This window comes from Haliotis rufescens, unplaced genomic scaffold (assembly GCF_023055435.1).
Source record: "Haliotis rufescens isolate VD_foot unplaced genomic scaffold, xgHalRufe1.0.p SCAF_6, whole genome shotgun sequence".
NCBI lineage: Eukaryota > Metazoa > Mollusca > Gastropoda > Lepetellida > Haliotidae > Haliotis > Haliotis rufescens.
The window spans coordinates 57,121,467-57,144,097 of NW_025964334.1; the positions used below are offsets into that span (position 1 = coordinate 57,121,467).

A 22,631-nucleotide genomic window follows, 5' to 3' on the forward strand; every position below is an offset into this window, starting at 1 on the left:
ATGCTTCAAACTGTGTCCCTGTCAACAGACTACACCATAGCAACATAGGGTATAAAGCTAAAACTCCCCATGTTGACAGTGTATACCACAGCGGGGTCTGGCCAGACAACAACAAGGTGCATACAGGATGTGGACTTTGGTGGTGTTCCCTCTGCTTTTATGTGAGTTGCATTTAGTTAGCTAAGGCTAATGATAGGTTTCTACTAATTAAGTTGCATTAACTAAATCGTAACTTCTAATTTGTAAAGCCAAAACAAACACAGTACATTACCGCCAACGTCTCTGAGCGTAATGTTTCCTGATATCTTTGTGTTATTGTTTCTTACAGGCGTCTTCACACCAGGTCATGAAGCTGCTGGAACTTGTGCTGCATGTACTGACACGTACGACAACGCTGGAACAGATGATGACTGTGGGTATGTAGGAACCCAATGTTTTTATTGTCATTATCAGATACGAAAGACGAAAGGTCACACTAAGGGATCTGTGTACGTTCGACTACTTCCCCCCATGACCCACACATGTATTTAAAGATTGTCATTGGTAATGAGAACGTTCCTAACGAACAGCATGCCTCCACTGGTATTCCAAATACCTTCAGTAGTTTTCAAGATATTTGGAGTACAAATTGTTTAAGGAAAAGTCTATTTTGCAGACATCTGAAAACGTACCTAGACTGTCTCGAGACTGCGGCGGGAACTTCAGCTGGATGTGACCTGTCAACAGCTCAGGCGACGACAATCAAAGATGCAACTTGCGGTAAGCACTCAATCGTTATGCAGTGTTTGTTGTATTTGGATAAGAAGCATTTCCTTGTCTCTTTCTGTAGCACAAAAGCTACCCACAATATGTATCAATATCATAAAAGAATGATGCTGGTAGTCTTTCCTTTCTGATTTTAGACCAAGTTTTGGTTTCGCCCTGTACATGCCAAAAGACATTCTGGGGAAGCGATCTGTCCGGGAACAACGCTTGCGGGTAAAATCATATTTTCATATCATCTTCAACACTATAATGTTAACTTAATGTAGTGACATATATTTAAATATGGAAACAGTATTAACATTAGATGCTACAAGCAATTATTCATATTCACCTCACGTTTTTATTATCAGTAATATAGAACACCATGTCATTTGTTTTAGGCCTCTTGAGACTTACATCCAATGTCTCACTGATGCAGGAGATAAAGATACATGCGCGACTGGAGTCATAGCCTCTGCTATAATAGACAAGCCCAAGGGGAGACTTACAGCTCTCACATGTAGTAAGTATCATCCAGTTGTCGATTGCCTATGAGTTCATTTTGCAATTATGTATAATTGGTACATGCATCTCATAAAGGTAAAGGGGCGTTCGGGTAGCCTAGTGGTTAAAGCGTTCGCTCGTCACTCCGAAGACCCGGGTTCGATTCCCGACATGGGTACAATGTGTGAAGCCCATTTCTGGTGTCCCCCGCCGTGATATTGCTGGAATATTGCTAAAAGCGGCGTAAAACCATACTCACTCATAAAGGTAAAGATATATTTCCATGTATGCAAAGGTAATCACTGACAAACAATTATTTTCGTATTGAATAATTATAATAATAGTGATAGAGTATGGGTTAAGGCTTGGTTTGCCTGAGCTATCTCTTCAATCTGTCTGAAATGTGCGCGTAGGAATTAAAGTATTGACTTTTTGTCGCTTTCTGATTGTATGTTGATATGACGATTTTTTCCTTGATCCTCATATTCACAAATTACGCTTACACTGAAAAGTGTAATTAAACATGTGCATCAACCGTGGCATGAACCTAGCGAAAGGCTTGGTGACTTGGTTTTCAGTGTGGTGTAGTACCCCAACGACGTGGATCATTTCCATATTCATATGAAATCTGTGCTGAAAACAGAGTCGATTGAACTATTCTGACTATATTCATGAGCATGTGTTTATGAATCACTATCATATAGTGATGATATCAGGTTTTCTCGAAAATGTGAGGGTATCCTGCCCCATCGACGGTACCCGTCATAAACACATGCAAAGGCAAGTTAACTGTGCAAACAAACTCTTAGTTATTTAGTCTTACTTGTTTTCAAACAAACACTTATGAGTGGTGGTGCTACAGGCCCTATTTAATTTGTTTCGAGAGCTATACCGACACTGGTGATTTTCTAGCATTGACGTGTTGAATTTATACATTAATAAACAACCTGGTAATAATGTGGTCACATGTTCATATGAAACTAATTGTAGACAATTAAATATTTTGGTTTTGAAATCATACCAATAGATTAAAATATCACTAAATCTGAAAGGTGAATCTGAACATTCTTTTTAGCAAAGAAATGTGTAATCTCTTTTATTTTCTTTCTTGTGTAGATACCGCAGTTTCCACCCTGGGAATGTACAGTACGAGTGTTCTGCTCCCCTTCGTCCTGATGACGTTTTTTTGTTAACCCCAAACAATCGCAATACAAACCTGCTTTTGAAATGTTTGTAGTTGGTTTGCAACGTTACAGTTCTTGTTGAACATTACTGTTCTTGACATTGATAGAACTTCCTGTAATTCACATGATACGATGCGCATTAAAATGTGAAGCGAAAACGAATACAGAGTCTTCAAACTGATTCAAGGGGCAAAATGACTTGTAATCAACTTAATTAGGCCAACCTGATGACGTTTACTGATGACGTGGTTCCCCCTAAGAGGCCACTGACGAATAGTAAATGCCATCAACTCTTTGATAGCAGAAGTAAAGCATAATGTATTCATGATTTCCTCTTTCCCAATTATGCTTAACATTAGTTTTTAAAATGTACTGAACTATCAGCATATCATTTATGTAATAAAGTGTTATATCAGCTTAGATTGCATTATGTTGTTTCATCTATGAGAGTGAGTGAGTGAGTGAGTATGGTTTTACGCCGCTTTTAGCAATATTCCAGCAATATCACGGCGGGGGACACCAGAAATGGGCTTCACACATTGTACCCATGTCGGGAATCGAACCCGGGTCTTCGGAGTGACGAGCGAACGCTTTAACCACTAGGCTTCCCGAACGCCCCTCATCTATGAGAAAGATCCCATGATTCAAATGCAGTACAACATACGGATAAAACTTAATTGACCACACGAATGCACGCACACACTTCCTACTATAACATGAGCATGTGTTTATGAAACACTTTCAAATAGTGATGAGATCAGGTGTTCCCGAACAGGAGGGCCTATCCTGCTCCACCGATGGCATCCGTCACAAACACATCCCAAGGCAAGGTAATTGTTCACCTAAAAAAACCACGGGAACAAATGGTACAAGTCAAAATAGGGAATAGCATCGGACATCAATCTTGCAACTGATGCGTCAAATTTGGAAATATCCTCCTTATGACTTTCATAAGTCTTTTAGAAAACTTTACGGAGGCATTGGATGTTGTAAAGGTGATCGAACGACTTCTGGGCAAGAGTTGAAGTACGTTCTTTCAAATCTTGGTGGAAAGAGCATGCTCGATTGTCCCTCAAAGGAATATTGCTCGACATAAAGACAAAGTTGACTATCGGAAAGGTAAAGTCATCCCTCTGGCTATACATTCTTGTTAAACAAATGTATGCATGCAGGCACACGCAATTGTTATTGCAGACAGTTTGTCGTCTTGGCTAGTCATCAATGTACCCTTGTATATTTTGCAACAAACCTCTTGTGGATCATCTACATGGCGCTGTATGGTTGTCACCTCTTCCAAGAAAGTAAACCTATTTAGTATATCCATGCCAGACACAGGTCACTTTTCACATTATTAAATTTATATCAAGAGGTAACAGCATATAGGTGAAAGAAAACCTCATACATTATTCCTTACTTATGATTTGGATATTCTAGAAACCTTAGATCCATTTCTAAGACATTCTCACATACCTTTTTGGATCAATAATTGTAGTTAGTACTAACTACTTAATGGCGTTATTGCACATATTCCAAACCCGCACCCTATCGGGGTCACTAGTCCACGCGCCAGGGGTAAGGCCTCCAGTAAGGTCACCTCAGCTCATCTGAATCCACAGTGACTTGGGTAAGTGTGTGTTTGTGAGGCTTGAGTCTGGCGTGAAACGCGTCATCCTAGGTGGACTGTATGTGCTTCCGGAAGCGTCCCTGCTATACCGCGATATGGCGGGTGATGACGGAATTCAGCTGGAGACTATGATATCTTGTTTTAAGTCTGAGTATGGCACAGACATTAATATGGTTCTACATGGGGACCTTAATGCACGAACTGCATCTCAGGATGATTTCATTTAAGAGAATGAAATTGATGTTGAAGTGCTGTAGCTAGGTGGGATGTACAAAACAGATATGTTCTGTGAAGGAAGAAAATCACAAGAGAAAAGTTTGGTATGTCATTATTAAATATATGTAAACAATGGGGAATTCATATTGTGAATGGACGGAAACCAGGTGACGTGGAAGGCTGTTTTACGTACATAGGCCCAAATTCGAATATTTTCTTGCATCTTCAAACAATCGTAATGCTATCAAAGATTTATATGTACACAGCAGAACAGAGTCTGACCATCTGCCCATTTCCTGTCAATTGTTACATTCTATTAGGAAGCCGCCGTCACCGAGTGACCAGGATACATTAGTTACAATGAAACTTCCCATATATATATTATTTATATATTATAAATACTTGGGCATTGTCTTTTCATCAGGCCAAGAAAGCATGTTTATCTATTTTAAGGTGGCTAAGCTCTAACCGTACTTGTCATTTAAGGTAATTGTTTCTATATTCGATAGTAAAATAGCTCCGATTGCCGGTTATGGAAGTGAAATTTGGTGATTTACATGTTGAGAAAGTATAGAAAAAGTCCAGAGTTTTTTTAAAGAGATATTTATCAATCAGTAATAAAGCATCATCTAATGCGGTTCTTGTTGAAGTTGTCCGTTATCACCTAAGTGTTATTTATTTTAGCCGACGTATAAGATATCTGTGTAGATTGATACGCATGAATTCAAATAGACTTCCACATGCTTGTTATAAAATGCTGAAAGTACAAGGTGATAATGGTAGTGTTAATTGGGCATCTCATGTGAGAATGCTTTTGTTTGAATCTGGTTTTGGTTATGCGTGGATATCGCAGAACTGTGGACATATACGTTGTTTTATGGAATTATTCAAGAGAACATGTACTGACATTGTTGAACAAAACTGGAGTCAAAAGATTAACAATTCTGTGTTCTTGAACCATTCTGCGTCATATAAATCACCATTGGAAACTGAACTCCATTTAACCTCATGTTTTGATAAGGATCTTGTAAGAGTTTTGGCGAAATTTCGATGTTGAGCACATGGTTTAAAAGTACAAAAACAGCGCTTTAGCAATCAGTTTGTCTTTGACTTGTCTTACTTTATAAGAAACACTTATGTCAGTAAGTGCTATTCAATATACTAACTTATTACCTACGAAGGCAAACATATCGGGGTTCATAAAAAACATATGTGCCCTAGGGTCATATCACGTCACGAAACAACAGTGTATTGTTTACCTCATCCGGACGGCATTGTTGACGTCATTCGAATCTCATTGTAAGGTGAGGTCGGAATGAAGTCACACTAGAAACGACGTCATAGCTGACGACATTCAACAAATTGTGAACCCGCTGCTGTTGCAACTTGCTGTCCTTATTGTTAAACACCACAATCCGTCGTATGAATCTTCTTCGGTAATAAATAGAACATTATAGTCGTGTTCATATCATACTATGTTTACGTCACTCGTGTCGTAAACATAGTATGCCAATGACACTCATACAATATCCTTTATATACGTCTAAATAAAAGCGACAAAATCATTCCCATAATCCTAAGAAATGTCTTCTGAAAGCAGTGCCTATTGTACTATTCCAAGTATATTATGAGCAGCGTTTATGTACCCTGCATTATCGAGCACTCATCACAAACACAAGCAAAGGTAAGTCAATGTTTCAACCGAAAAAAAACACGGGCACACCTTTCCCAGTCAAAATCGGGAATTGAATCGGACATAATGTTTGTCATGGCATAGAGTGCAAAAATATAAAAAAATGGCGCCCGAAGTCAACGTTTGTTTATGGCTTCATTTTCCTACACGATGCAAACAAATCCTACTGGTGCCTTAGAATGGAATTGTAGGGAAATTTGGATTGAAGGCATTAAAAATGAAATATAATTAAGTGACAAAGGTTGTTTTCCCCTACACTACGCATGAATAGCATGGCGTGGGGAATAATATGGAATCCGTTGCAAAAATGACATTCCATTTGAAAATGTAGTTTCTTGATAACAGAAAATATAAGATGGCCGGATAATGAAAAACGAGAAATGTTATCATAAAAGACTGGTTACATTTCATGACATTATTACATGTTGAACATTTCATCGTTTTTGTTTATAGTTGCGCTGCATGACTCATTATTTACTTAACACTGACATAAATGTCCTGTATTTCAGCCTCTGGTGCCGCTACGATATCCTGGCACTTCCTTCTGCTCACAGTTGCTGCTGTCCCCGCAAAGCTGTACCTCAACTGAATACAACCGGACGGGAACAAGACCATACTGTTTCTTAGATGTTTTTAGTTTGTCTAGAGTTGATAGTAGTAGATGCATACTGCGTTGAATGTTGATTGATTAATTGTGTTCAATAGAGCCACCAAAATGGACTTATCCATTTATCATGTATAGGCTGATGAATACCGTATAAATGAATAATAATAAAATATGGAAGCTGGCATTTTCAGCATTGCCTCAGCAACACGGCAGCGATGATGGAATTAAAGAGTATGTTAACAATGAATCGAAATTGTAATATTAAAGCAATTTGTAATCATATTTAGCATGGAAATAGCACACCTATCTGCTCACAACACGGGCCATAAGCCTCAAGCATCCAAAGCTAGGCCACCTTGCAATATCACAACTTCTAGCAGTCCCCAGTAGGATTTATGTTATCCCTTTATCTACTGATCGTGTTGACGCGTGGGGACTCCAGGGTATTTGTGGTCCCATGCAATCTATGTCCGAAGCCATCAGCTCTGCTGTAGAGTGCATGAAAAGACCGTGTGGCACTAACGTTTATAATCAACCCTGGTTTGACAAAGACTGTCGTTATCACCGTTCAGAGAGACTTAGACTACTTAAATACTTTAAACGACAAAAAGATCAGTCATTCTTAAATAATTATATGAAGCAAAGAAATCAATATACAATGTTACTCGTGAAACAAAAGAGACAATGTCAAGAAAACCTCAAAAGCGCATTTGTTAATAACATACATGCTGTTCTGCTCTTCGTTGAAGCGTTTATCTAACACCCAGCCTACTCCAAAACCGGACATTAACAGAAACCAATGGTTCAAGTACTTTTGTTGTATGTTTAAAACTAAATCTGATACAGTCACCGAAGATGAAGGTATAAATACGAACACCGATCAGCTTGCAGAGTCTTCACTCTCATATTCTCCAAGAGGAAGTTATTAATTTTTATTATTTCATTAAAATATGGTAAATCAGCTGGTGCAGATAAACTTAAGACTGAAATGTTCAAATATGCCCAGGGTATACTATGTCCAAGCTTGACTTTATTATTTAATGCAATGTTTGATACTGCATAGTTTCCTTCTATTTGGGCACATTGAGTTATTGTTCCCCTCCACACAAAAAGTTGATACTAAATTAAAAGCAAACTACAGAGGGATAACAATACTTAGTACTTTTAGTCTACACTAACATATTAAATAAGAGATTACACTTTTGGGGTGAATCATGTGATAAACCTGTTGAATCCCAGGCTGGCTTTCGTTGGGGCTACTCTACAGTTGACAATTTTTTATATTGCAATCTATCATTCAACGATATTTAGGTAAAAAGGGAAGCCAAGTATATACACTTTTCTTAGACTTCTCCAAGCCTTTCGACTCTGTTGATAGATCGAAATTGTGGCGCGTATAAAACGTACACGTTGTCTCGCCAAAGATGTATAAAAATATCCAATCTATCTATAAATATGTTATCTCTTGCGTTAAATATGGAAACCAACTTTCAGATTTTTCCCCGTGTTATTTTGGAGTCCGTCAAGGCTGTTACTAAGCATTCAGATATTGCTAGTAATCCGAAAAGGCATACCTGTTCTTTATTTAAATTATTTTTTTTGTGTTGAATCGTTTCTTTTAATATCAATATTGATAAATGTCGTACTGCGCTTTCACACTATGTTGTAGTTCTCATACACTCCATATTGAAGTGGGTCAAAATGTTCCAAGAGACCAAAGACTTTGTAACCTCTGTAACATTGAAACGAAGTCTTATCGAAAACGAATACCATTTTCATTAAAATATTATGTCCATCCTACATTACATAAATTGAACATATTGTTGTCATTATGTCATGCTGACGCCATTATATATATATTTCATGCCATCATGAATATTAGAAGCACCTTAGTGGCCATTGTGGACCTGACTATCTAAATGTACAATTGGCCGATGGTCTACAGTGCGAAATGAATACATAATATCATTATGTATTTTGTAAAATGCAACCAAATGGATCGAATGTTCAGGCTCGATGAATTAAGTACTTACGCGTCATTGTACGCGACGGCGTGCCATGTTGTTCATAATATCGGTCACTGGTTTGTCTTATTCATACTCGATTATTTACGCTGCGATAAAATAGCTGGACTATTGCTGAGTGCGGCGTAAAACAAGAAACTATTATGATTATAATATGAATATACTTCCTTGTCAGAGCCTTTGATAATCGCAGTAAATGATAGCATCAAACCAGCTATACACTTAATGGGACACATCGATTCCCATCAAGGTGAGATGCACACTAAGATGAGAATCTCTTAAAAATGCAATTCAAAGAAAATATGCGCGTCGGTAAAATATTTACTACTTCTTGTTTCTGATGCTCGATTGTAGTTGTTTTATGGCGGCTCCTTTGTGGGATTCCACTCCGCGGAGTCCGGTGGACAAGGGGGAATAATCCTGAAGAGGATCATATGAAGCGATCGTACAATACCCATGAATGGCATTTTGAACATCACAAAATAACAAGGGTTCATCCTCGTCACCATGTGCGGTAGGATCTATGATCACTTGTTGAGGTAGCAGATAAACCTACTGTGTTTTTTATTGGGACACACTGTAGAGTAGATACCTCTTGTGACCGAGCGCAGTAGGTTTCTCTCCATTCTACCATGACGCTTTAAAAATGGCACTCTCTTACAATGCATACCTTCACAGAGTACAAAGGTCTGATATCTCAAAACATTTCGAAAAGGGGTCAAGGGTAGTTATGGACGTAGCAATTATTACTAAAGTTCAACATTAAACTACACATAGTCTTGACTATTTTAAAACACATATCAGTTAGTGGGATGTCGCACAACTTGACCTACATCGCGGTTACTCGTCACCACTGTCAATGATTGCCAATGTTGTTGTTAGTCTCCGTGCCTCTGACAAGCTACACGAAGCAAAATGGACAACCCCGATCTATACGGTGGTACACATGAACATGTAGATTTACTAGGAATGAGCCTGCTGGTACAATGTGATTACAAATGGTACTGCAGTATGACTGAATATCCGTTTTTTTACGCTGCAAACAAGCTGGCATTTAACGACACAAGGGATGGCATGTTACTGACCTGTCACCTTCAAGATTTCACAGCAACTCAAAGGACAGAGATACGAAAGTGTATATAATACATTTTTATTTATGACATAATATTTTTCTTACATGTAGCAATACCTTTATATATTTTGTGCTTTGTTTGAGGTGACTGAAAGCGATAAAAGAATTCCAATAATTATAAGGAGTCCACTGTACTTCTTTAGTGAGTGAGTGAGTATGGCTTTACGCCGCTTTTAGCAATATTCCAGCAATATCATGGCGGGGGACACCAGAAATGGGCTTCACACATTATACCCATGTCGGGCGTGACGAGCGAACGCTTAACCACTAGGCTACCCGACCGCCCCCCTGTACTTCTTTAAGAATCACTATCAAATAGTGATTTTACCAGGTGTTCGCAAAAAGGTGAGCCACTCGTCACAAACACATACAAAGGCATATCAATTGTTCACCTTTATTTGAAACAGTTTCGAGAACTTCCCTTTTCGTGTTAGTGCAAACAAAAAGGTTCAAGTTGGAAATGGAAGAGAAATCAATATGGTAAGCTAGTTATCTCCCTTATACTGTATTGGCCATTATTTTGAAGTCATTTTAGCTACTATCAATAATATTCAGGTTGTGTCTACACAGAATATGCGTGAACACAATCAAATGAAATTAGACACAGTGATCCACAAAAGCATTGTCGCCATTGTCATTAACTCAGTTCAGTCATTGCACATGTGTAGCCACACGGTGGCGTCATGGTCAGTACCTGGTCACACCACCTCTTGCAGCCGTCACTGCTCGACACCTCCTTGGCACAGATTGCACAAGTCGTCGGATTTTTTCGTGGGGAATACTTCGCCATTCCTCCTATAAGGCGTTGGCGAGTTGTGCCAGTGTGTAGGGACGCTGGTGACGTTGACGGACGCGTCGATCAAGTTCGTCCCACAAATGTTCAATCGGGTTTAGATCAGGATATTTGGACATTGAAGTTATCAATAACAAGGAAATTAACTCTTGCACGTGCTTTTTTCGGGCCGAGCGTTGTCATGTTGGAACAGCTCCCTCTGGCGGTCCAAAGTTCGGAGGAGGTGCGGACGCAGAATTTGGTTTATGTATCGGTTTGCTGTAAGATTGCCCTGAACAACCATTATCTGTGATCTACCCGTGTAGGATATGGTTCCCCACATGATGACATTCCCATAACTAAATCGGTCCACCTGTCGAACGCAGTTCGGCGCAAAACGTTAATGTTGACGTCGGTATGCACGTTGTCTTCCATCCCGTCGTTGAGGAAGAAAACGTGACTCATCGCTGAAGCAAACGCGTCGCCAGTTCCTGTGATCCCATGCCTGTACTCTGTTGCACCACCGGACACGTCGTTGATGGTCTAGACGTCGCAAGACAGGTCCAACTTTTGGTCGTCTCGCTCGAATTCCCACTTCCCTCAGACGATTTCTGATGGTTCGGTCGGAAATTCTTCGCATACCAGACACTTGTCCTGCAGTGTCCGTTGCTGTAGCAAATCGATTTCGAAGGTGATGCAACCGGATGTACCGATCCTGAGCAGGGGTGGTCACTCTTGGTCTTCCACTTCTGTGATGATCTTGAGTCGAATTAGTTCGGGTATATCGATCCCATAGTCGAGATATGGTGCTTTGGTGAACGTTGAAGTGTCTTGCAATGGCAGACAGGGACTCCCCTGCTTCCAAAGTCCAATGGCGACATTTCGGTCAGCTGCAGTTAATCTTGGCATTTTTCGATCTCCGTCCACGTCAGAAAATTCGTAATGAACTGCTGAATTTTGTACGGTCTTTTATAGTCAGTGTCTCTACTCTTGTTTCAAACATTTTGCACGTGCATTATGTTGAAAACTTTTCCTGAAAGCAATTTCCGTGCATCCTTTGCATTTTTGCTGATAAACGTTTACAAAAAAACATTTTGAGACGTGTTTGCGCGCAATGCACAACAAACATGACATGATTAACGGGAATCAAACATAAGGAATTGTCTTTATGACGAATGCTGGGGGAAAAAATCTAATCGGAATTCTCAAAACACCTATGCGTTTCTTTTTTTGAAGAGTGCATTTAGCAATTTGATAATCGCATGCACAAACGCGTAGAAGTAATAGTAACATCAGCATGTCATAGTACAGAAGAAGTACATGTTAAATAGTTGTTAATGACACATACTTCTCTCATGCACATATCAGATTCACCGATGTATAATGTATACACACGTACGTCTATTTATATTTTTGGCTGCTAACGTGCTCACTAACTTCTATTTCCACCGAAAAAACAAATTTCTAAATGCAAAAAGTATTATTATATTATATGTATACATGAAAAATAAGATATATTTTGACAAATTCGAATTTGTGTATTCCATTAGATACGTTCTGTAAAACAAGATATGTCACGTGTGATCTTTGTTTATTTGCTAAATAATTAATTTTTTGTTGTGTTCACTGTAATCTCTGCATTCTGATTAGCGGAATTGGTCACGTGTTGTTGCATTCATTTCCCAATGAATGTACGAATCTAAGCCACGGCCACAAAGGTGTAGTACTTTTATTACTACGGAATGTCGGGGAATCCCTATATTACAGTCGAGTGAAATCCCTTTTTGCCTACACAGGACATTTAGCGAAATTCTTGCATATTCATTGTTCAAACAACTCTTCGAGACTAATCATGAAGGCCGAGAAGGATTGACACAGCAAACGTGTAGGCTCGCCCGTCTGTTTTCCCCCGCTCGCCTCGGTTCCACAACTTTCATGTCTTCAAGTTTCGTTAACTTTCTATTTAGCATTTTTCTAACTGTGTCTTCCCATTCTCAGGGAACTATTGTTTGAATCTGGCGGAAACTGACAATGTCATTTGAAACAGCCGCCTTTTCCCGAATACACCTGTTCCGGTGTAGTAGGCTCAAACGACCCCTAAATTTGACTCTAAAGTCATATGGGCCAAGGCTCACATGATTTCCCTAGCCACGCCCAAAACACTCCCTCGAGGCTCAGCTAACTCCCCTACTGGGCCTAAATGACTCCCCTTGTTTTTCTTAAAATGATTGCAGAAAAGATCAACCATATGTTGTATTTTAAAGGTTTTCAACCCCTCTTCCTCATTTTCTATTCTGGAGTGTCAGGTTAAGAACAAATAAATAACTCTTAGAGTCGTCTGAGCCTGGGGGGTGGGGTGGGGTGGGGGGTGGGGGGGTGAGGGGGGGGGGGGGCATTTGAGCCTCCTGCACCGGCCCGTTACAGTCCAACTGTTGCAGTTCTTCTCGCCTCGTACCTTGATTGACAGGTCTTGTGAACAGTGTCTTGGTGTTACTCTCCGTTGATCAGCTACTGACTTTGTAGGCGTGTCAAGTTATGTGCATAAATTAAACAATAATCTGATTCATGTCACGCGACAGTATGTATTCCTACACCTGGAATGTTTATCAATATCGTCATTTTTGTCTCCTTTGATATATGCAACTGTTTTTGGTTAAACTATTGTAGACAAGACATGTTTTCATTGAGGTATGAATCGAAACACTGATGTGCAAACTACGCGGATTTATACAGTTTGCACATCGGTTTTTCGATTCATACCCCAATAAACCGAAACAAATACACAGTCAATCCCTTAATTAAGTTTGCTGGTTGGATATGGCTAATATGATGTCGGCAGGTACATTACAGTTATGTCACGGCAGCATAATCAAATCCAAGTCGGTAGGGTAGAATACTGACTACAGTGTTCGCTGTGCACGCCGATGGCCGAAGGCCTGGGTTCGATTCCTTACATTGGTACATCCCGTGCCCCTGCCCGTGCCGCCGCCGTGGTATTGCATGAGTATTGATAAAAGAGATTGAAAACCCAAACCTCCCACAAACCGAATTTGAATCGTCTCTCGTCTTGCTCTGAAGCCATTGTTGGGAAACGGGTGGCCCTTGTTTGCTGTATAGAATTCCCCTAGCAGCCTGTATCAGTTATCATGGAGGGGGCACGGGTGGCCCAGTCGTCAAAGGCGCTGCGATTCGCTGTGCAGAGTTGCGTCCCCTGGACACGCCAGAAACCTATGATTGTGGGTTCGAATCCCGGTTCGCCCCGATTATGTTTCTAGATTTGTCAGCACCATACCCGTGCTCCTGGGTTTCACCGAAGTGGTAAACGTCTGAGACCTGCATCACGTCGGGCTTTCCTCCCACAGAAAGCCGACACCTCGTGATATAACTGGAATACTGTTAAAAGCGGCGTTAAACCCAACTCACTCACTCACTCACTCACTCACTCAGTTATCATGGGTTGTAATCCGAGTTCTTATCCCCGATTATGAGTTTGTCAGTAATATACATGTACTCGTGGATACCATCAAAGTGATGAACGCCAACAAAATGCACCCCAACCCCCGCCCAAATAAAACTCCGAGAAATAACGGTAATACTCTACAAGGCGGAGTAACACCGACTCAACCACTATCACCAGCCGATTCGTGGAGGGCAAAGTAGAATACGTTCCAAATGGAAGAAAGTCTAAATGTTCACAGTTATTTATTGTCTCAATTCTTTTCCATGGTGAATTACCAATGGATTGAAATATTCACAAACACTCATGACAAACGTTTTCAGGGAGCACAAATACTGACAACTGTTTCGATTGTCTTATGTTTCTTTAGTTCCTTCATAAACAGCATTCATGTATGCATCGAAGTTTGTGTTCTTTTTATTGTAGATTAATGTATTTTGGCAAAGAGAAATCTAATTTAGTTCTTATTGCAGTGAATATAAAACGTCAATGCAAGAGAACAACCAGTCTTGATTATCCACAGAAATAGATTTCATTGGATGTAAATAATAGCTGTGAAAATAATATGAATGGTGTGAGTGAGTGAGTTGGGTTTAACGCCACTTTTAACAGTATTCCAGTTGTATCACGGCGTGTAAGCTTAATGTGGGAGGAAAGCCCAAAGTGATGCAGGTCTCGGACGTTTACCACTTCGGTGAAATCACGAGGAGGCTTAAATGCGCTTAACAAAATAAGCGTGCCAAAAGACATTAAAACCCACTTAACACATGCCGTATTGTGTATACAGTCTTGGTGAATTATGTGATACCCTTCTATGGACATTCAGGAAATATCTTCTTTGTGAACAGTGCGTGTAGGCTGCTTGGCTTTCTGTGTTACAATATCCGCTTGACTGACTTCGTGGCGTCCAAACAAAATCAACTTGAAGATAGTGTTTGTTGACAGGTTTCCCAGTCAGCATTTCAATAATTTGAAGTGTTACTTGCATGCGTGTGCGTTAACACATTCCATTCACTAGCGAAAATCGACCGCCTTTGTTGTCTATTGGATGGAGCGTCTGCACGGAGAGCGAATGGCAGGTGGTTCGATCACCAGACACGTCATACCAAAAGACGCTTAAAGATTGTACTTCGTTGTTACCCTGCAAGGCACTCGGCAGTAAAATAAACAAGGACTGGTCGGCTCGGAGTCAGTATTCTGTCACGGATAAGGATATTCATATTAAACTAGGGCATGGTATGAGAGTGGCTAGCACAATAATATCTGCATTATTCGGGACTAATATAAGCAGCCACACATTCACGACAACTTCATTTATTCTGTTATGTTGCGGCGTTTAGTTATAGATCCTAATACCCGTGCCAAGCAAGTCTCTTGTATGTCAAATATCCTGTGTTTACTGTCACGCACCAACTTTTCAAAATGCTAATCAAACTGTTCGTAAAAGTTATCAGTGTAGGTAACACTGATGCACACATACAGAATAAACATACATATTACAATCAGGAATATTTGTGGCCCGCCAGCAAGGCTGAATGTGATTGATCAAACTTTCGACCAGGTCCTGACAAATCTTTTTAAGCAGCCATGTATCGCTCGTTGTCAAGTGCATATTCAGTAAACAAAGATCTGCGCAGACGTGGGCTGTATTTCCTTCACCGAGCAGGGGCCGCGCTGATAACAGCTGGGGGCATTCTAATTGCGTTATTTGTAATAGTTTGTGGGGACATGGGGTTATGAGCAAATGTTTCGAGACATTGTAAATTTGGAAATGTAATTTGGGTTAACAACGTTATTTTCTTTAAGATATTATATCACTTTTCTATTTTCTATCCTAATTCATAAGACCCGTGAAGATCCGGGGTAGAATAGCTCTTCAGCAACCCACGCTTACCGTAAAAGGCGACTGTGCTTGTCGTAGGAGGCGACTAACGGGATCGAGTGGTCAGGCTCGCTGACTTGGTTGATGCATGTCATCGCTCCCAATTGCGTGGATCGCTGCTCATGATATCAATTACTGGATTGTCTGGTCCAGACTCGATTATTTTACAGATCTCCGTCATATAGCTGGAATGTTGCTGAGTGCGGCGTAAAACAACAAACAAACAAACCAGCCAACCTAATTCATAGCAAGATAAATCCGCATTTTTATCTATCAGCCATTCTCAGCCTTTCGTCGTTCTTAGCGGGAGTTCACAACTTGTTGAATATTTTTGGGAAACTATTTTATTGTAAATTTAACCCGATGAACAAAGCCTTTCAGCGATCTAGCAGTTGTTTGGCAGATAGGCTTCGTTAAGATTTGTTATCTTGTCTCATTCGTTCTTGTGAGAAATGCTACAGGTATCCACTTGAGAGCGCAATATGAAGAGTGAGTGAGTGAGTGAGTCTGGTTTAACGCCGCTTTTAACAGTTTTCCAGTTATATCACGGCGTGTCAACTTAATGTGGGATGAAAGCCCGAAGTAATTCAGACCTCAGACGTTTACCACTTCGGTGAAACCCACGAGCACGGGTATGGTGCACACAAACATAGAAACATAATCCGCGAACCGAGATTCGAACCCACAATCTAAGGTTTCTGGCGTGCCCAAGGGACGCAACTCTGCACAGCGAATCGCGGCGCCTTAGACGACTGGGCCACCCGTGCCCCCCAATATGAAGACGAGGAAAGGTATGTATGTATTCAATAGTTAGATACTTCCCGACTGATAATGAATCCACCCTTACATCTGATTATGATTTCATCCTGTGAATTAATGCCATTGTTTATCTTTATTGGTCAGTAAGCTGCCATATCCCCGACCGCCTTACTCACAGGTCAATGGGCTAGAATCCTATTAATTGCTGAAAGGACAACCCCTACTACTATTGGTAGTAGTGCTACTACTACTCCTCCTACTGCTACTACCACTACTACTTCTACTACTACTACTACTACTACTACTACTACTACTACTACTACAAAACTTGCTACTGGTTAATGTCGAGACCTTCAACGACTACTGCTACAACTACTGTGAATACCACTGCTACTTCTGTACAGATGTGACCGCCTCTGTGGTCTAGTGGTAGAGTGTCCGCCCGGAAGCGGAAGGTCCGGGGTTCGATCCCCGGCCGCGACATACCAAAAGACGTTAAAAGATGGTACTTGTTGTTACCCTGTCTGGCGCTCGGCATTAAGGGGTTAAAACAAGGACTGGTCGGCTCGGAGTCAGTATACTGTGTCTGCGTGTGGTATTCATGTTAAACTAAGGCATGGTATCTCAGTGAGCTAGCACTATAATTCGGCACTAGTCCGGACTAGTACAAGCAGCCACTCACACACACACACGTGCTTGCACGTCGCTATATAAGTGCAATAATCTTGGACGCGATGATAAACCCCATTTCACCTCACCTCACCTGTACAGATGGTCAACTTGTCACGTCACTATAGTTTTACTTAATATCATGAATAACACATGTTAAGAAGGTTTCTGGTCATATTTAAATATAACCGTACAGTAAGGTATGTTGTCACGTGAGATATACAACTACGGTGTTTGAATTGGTTAGCGTTGTCACAGCACAACGGGTAAACGGGGAGTGTTCGAAACAAATAATCAACAGATTGAAATGAAAGAGTCACGGTTTCCCTTTGCCCCGTATTATACATCATTTGAGTGGTATTAGCATGTGTAAAGCTGTAAACATGCTATGTTTGAAAGAGTGAAAATTCCCAAGAGCCTCAGTCAACACACATTATGCTGGTATCATCACTGGTGGCACCCTCCACTCCACAAACAATGTGTTTAGGTATAAAACAGATACTAAACTGGGAATGCAACAAACTCTACATGTTTGATCTTGACACGAATTTGATCTATAACACACAGCAGGGATAACATTATCACAACATACTCACAGCTTCTCCAAACGCTTAGCATGCTGTCGAAATTATATATATATAATTCGAACGGCATCCCAGTAGAGTATTAGTGATAAGTCAGTTGGTCACCATCCTAAACTTCAACGGATCGATAACTCGCCGAAACTTATTCAGGGGAAAATGGGAAAATAGTGTATACACTTTATATATATGTATATGTCTGTGTGTGTGTGTGTGTGTGTGTGTGTGTGTGTGCGTGTGTGTGTGTGTGTGTGTGTGTGTGTGTGTGTGTGTGTATATATATATATATATATATATATATATATTTTAGTTATTCCCTCCCGTTCAATAAGAGGTGTGTGCGTATCTAACAGATCTACTCACGTATATCAAAATCATGAAGAGTAATATTGTCATATTAGCTAGACTAACAATTTGAATCATTTTAATCCTTATTATACCAAAAACATTGGTTCAAAACACGTTTGAATTATGGACCTGTTTAGAATTTTTACTCTAAGCAGTTCTAGACAAGTTGACATTTTTGGGTAAAAAAGTATATTATCATTATAGGTCACATACGTAAACATTAACTTGACAGTAAAACGTGAAATTATATTAATATATACAACTTTCTAGAACGATACAACATTTCATACAACAGAGTATTTAGTTTACATTGCTCAACAATTAAACAAATAACCTTTGATTACATAATTGTTTTGCCATGTAAAATCATAGTATACGCACACTATGCATTCCTCAAAAATATTTTTTTCACGATAAGGACAAACTAGTTCTGTATAATATTGAGAAAATTGTCAAGAACACAAAGTACAAAAGGCTTACCAGATGCCGTTACTTATTGTCCTACGTTTGAGATAATGCAGAGGCCACGTTTTTCAAGAGACTTGCATAATTTGGTTGGCTGATTGGCGGATTTGATTTCGTATAAAATCATAAATGTATCATAAAGTAGATATATATTTCATGTTAGATTAAATGTTTTTGCTGAATATATATGTAAATATAATTCCGTATGGAACAGCCTGCTTTCTCATCAACTGGAGAAAAAGGGGCCGAACGAAAATCCATGTCTACAAAATGAAAATAGACAGAGACTGACAGCATTTGAGGTCTGTCATGTACGGAATCCAGTGAGTCATGATACTGGTGCGTAAGCTGTTACACGTTTCAACGTGTCTAGCCTCCTACCCAAGTGTGATCCTCTGTACATTTTATCTATTCCTTTTTGTTATATACCCCCAATATATTTGGAATGAAGTGAAAGCAAGACATCACGATTTGAAGCTTTATTTCAGCTTTTGTCTAGTAAGTGGGACAGAATATGGTGTATACATATAGTCATATCCCTGTTGATCGAGGTTGTTGTGTGACGAGCACGTGATCACTTCTCTCGGGAAATCGACATTAAGCTTCCCGGAAATGTTTTCCTTTCCTCTACCAACGTTGCATTAAATTGATCAATTCGTACACAGCTCACTTTGAGCTCCTATGGGCTATCACTGTTACCATAGCTCGAATGTGAATGCTTTTGTTAAATGAAGAACCTTTCTTTTCCTTTCTGCCAAGCAGTGAATGCAAAATATGAAATCTTAAGAGTAGTACTACTGACCTCATAATCACCATATAATTTCAAGCATTTATCAAATTATTATACACTTTAACCAGAATTAACATAATCTAACATGCAACTTGGTTTGTCTTAGCGATGTAAGTATCTTAATTGAGTGATTTCTCACTCGAACCATAATTAACATGATCATATACGCAGGTCATGAAAAATGTTTCTTGGACCCCCTGGGCCCACTTGCACAAAGCGATCTTAGGGCTCAGATGATCGTAACCCCCATACTTTAACATAGAGTTACGATCATCTTAGCGCTAAGATCGCTTTGTGCAAGTGGGCCCAGGTTTGTATTGCCAGTGCTATGATCTGACGCCTCCCCCACTAGTGGTGATTAATTGAAATATTCGAAAATTGATCTGAAGGTCCAAGCGATCAAGCAAGTGAAAATGTGTGCTACAGTTTAAGCAGTGTCTTATTAATGTGTGTATATTTATTAATGATGTTGATTGTTATCTCAATGTGTTCCAGTTAAAATGTACATATTCGCCTCCACAGGTATGTATGTATACCGCGCATATTCAGTACCATATTTATTCCACGGTGTATATATATAAATATATATTATTAGTATTTGATTATGTGTAAAAAGTATGTTCTCTACAACACTGAATGATTTATGGGAAACAAACATTGTTCTGTGTTGTTAAAACAATATAGTACTGAAGTAGGTATTTGTGTTTGTTGTAGTTTGGTGCGATCTATATTTGCTGAAATTTACTATGAACAGGAAAATGACGTCAATTGGTTTGACGTCAACCAGGAGACGATACCAGGTATTTGTAAAACCGGATATATTGCAAAATGTTAGTATCGCATGCCTTTGGCATGTTCAAGTGATCTTGTCTTTTATAGATGCATGTTGGCAAACTCTTATCACCGGAAGTATATCATTTTCTCCTTTCTGGATATATACCCTACCTTGAAGTTCATTCCCCTTACACGCATGGGCAACGCGTTACGCAACCCGCGTACACTCGTGTGGAACCCGTCCGCCACGCGTGTGACCCCCTTTGCAACGCGTTGAACACGGGTGTGCACCCCGTTCGTCATTCGTGTGCAACGCGTGACACACTCATGACAGGTGCAACAAACCCATGTTAAACTGAACTTGGAGGTGGTAACAAGGAGAGAAAGTTTTGATTTCCTGACGAAAAATGTCAATACACATTGTATTCTATGTACTTGCTGATGTCTCATTTTTAGATGTGATATTGTTGGAAACTATGAGCACGGTAGTGGCTTCTACATGATGTTTTGAGATGATGTTGATGAGAATACATGGTTCTGGTAAATGTTATTGCTATTCAATGTTTTTTTGTTGTGATTTGACAATTTAACTTCTGCAGTCATCATGTTTATGAGGTTTGGCGGAGCATTGTTTTTATTGGACCCTAATAACATTATGAAGGTTGGGTCTCTTTGTCTCAGCTCCATAGCCGTGACGCTGGGAAATGGCAGCAGTTAATTAATAAGAGTAGCTATAGGTTATATCAGGGAGGATACACATGAAGGAGGGGGTTCTTCTAATTACCGTACCACCAGATGTGACCTGTAGACTTGAGCGCGGGATTGTGTATAAGATGACCGTTGCATAATGGCCGCCAGAAGAGGTAAACATTGAGCTAAGGCAGTGTTGTGTTCACGGGCTTGTTGAATAAATTGACACAGCTACTGTCAATATATCTTCTTCTTGATCCTTGATACATCATTTTGGAATTTACAATATATATTTTTTCTACGTACATTAATAGTTTACTAGTCATCTGTTTAAAAGTATTTGTCAATTGTGTTGAGCTTACATGCAATAAATGTAATTTATTGTGAGATGTAAGTAAGTAAGTAAGTAAGTAAGTAAGTAAGTAAGTAAGTAAGTTACAATAGTAAGCAATACTATTCAAATCGCATTCAAATACAACGGTTACAAGATAGATATGTAATCCTAAAGCCTGCGTTCCACATTCAGAGCCAGGAGGAAAACTTAAATAAAAGAAAGAAGGTGGCCCTTACATACATGTATATGTAGAGACATCATCTGAATATGACTATATATGTAAATGGTACGATACTGTAGCTATCTACACGAACTAATAAACATGGGCATAAGGTCATGGAGACGAAGGCAATAGATACTATACCATATTCGATATTTTAATTGATAAAGTACATTATTTGATATCATAAATTCAGTTATTGATATCTACAAATCGAGTTGCGATATCAGTAAACATTTCATGATAAAATCAAATCAAATTTGTGATATGAATTCATTTTTTGTATCCATAAATGAATTATTGATATCAAATAAGGAATAAATAGTAAAAAGGCGCCATAGATAGTGTTCTTTGTGGATTGTATTGAGCAACGCGATTGGATCACGGATATATTGTTAATTGTTCGTCTTTTTTTCTGCACCAGAATTTCTTTCAACTTAAAAAAGTGTTTTAAAAATGGCAACTTATAATTAAGCAAGGAAATAATACTAACCCGGTCTGTGTTTAGTTATCTTCCTCTAATTATTATCATTAACGTGTGTCTACTTTTAAGTGTATAACAGATCAACAGATCAATACACACGCTTCCTACCTATTCAGTATGTACGTGTGATTACATGGCTGTAACTTGGTTGATGCATGTCATCGATTCCAATTGCGTGGATAGATGCTCATGATATTAGTCATTTGATTGTCTGATCCAGGCTCGATTATTTACAGACCGCCGCCATATAGCTGGAATAATGCTGAGTGCGGCGTCAAACAACAAACCAACCAACCAACATGGCTGTCTGTGGGCATGGTATGTATGGCTGTGTGTATGATTACATGGATGTATGTATGTAAATTATGTGTGTGCGTAAATGTATGTATAAATGTATGTGTAAATGTATGTATAAATCTACGTGTAAATAAATGTGTAAATGTATGTAAATGTATGTAAGCCAAGATTTTGGCTGTATTTCCTTCATCGAGCAGGGCCCGCGCTGATTACAGCTAGGGACATTCTAATTCCGTTCTGTTCTATTTGCAATAGTTCTGTCAAACGTCTGTGGGGACATGGGGGTTATGGGCAATTGTTTCGAAAATTCATGCATTTCTAATTTTGTCTACAATTGTCTTTGACAATTCACTTTTTGTATATGTTTATTACACATTTCCG

General features: G+C 39.5%; 2 protein-coding genes across 4 annotated transcripts in view; both read left to right on the plus strand.

The window, feature by feature from the left end:
- The window catches only part of LOC124128341 (fibropellin-1-like), a 416,047-nt gene that overhangs the window by 19,952 nt on the left and 373,464 nt on the right, over positions 1-22,631 (plus strand). The window lies entirely within an intron of this gene.
- On the plus strand, positions 93-2,814 carry LOC124120807. The gene is made up of 6 exons (XM_046483667.2): positions 93-161; positions 329-416; positions 656-759; positions 903-978; positions 1,146-1,267; positions 2,365-2,814. Exons 1-6 carry the CDS (start codon positions 128-130, stop codon positions 2,439-2,441), a joined length of 501 nt encoding a protein of 166 aa, XP_046339623.2. The 5' UTR covers positions 93-127; the 3' UTR covers positions 2,442-2,814.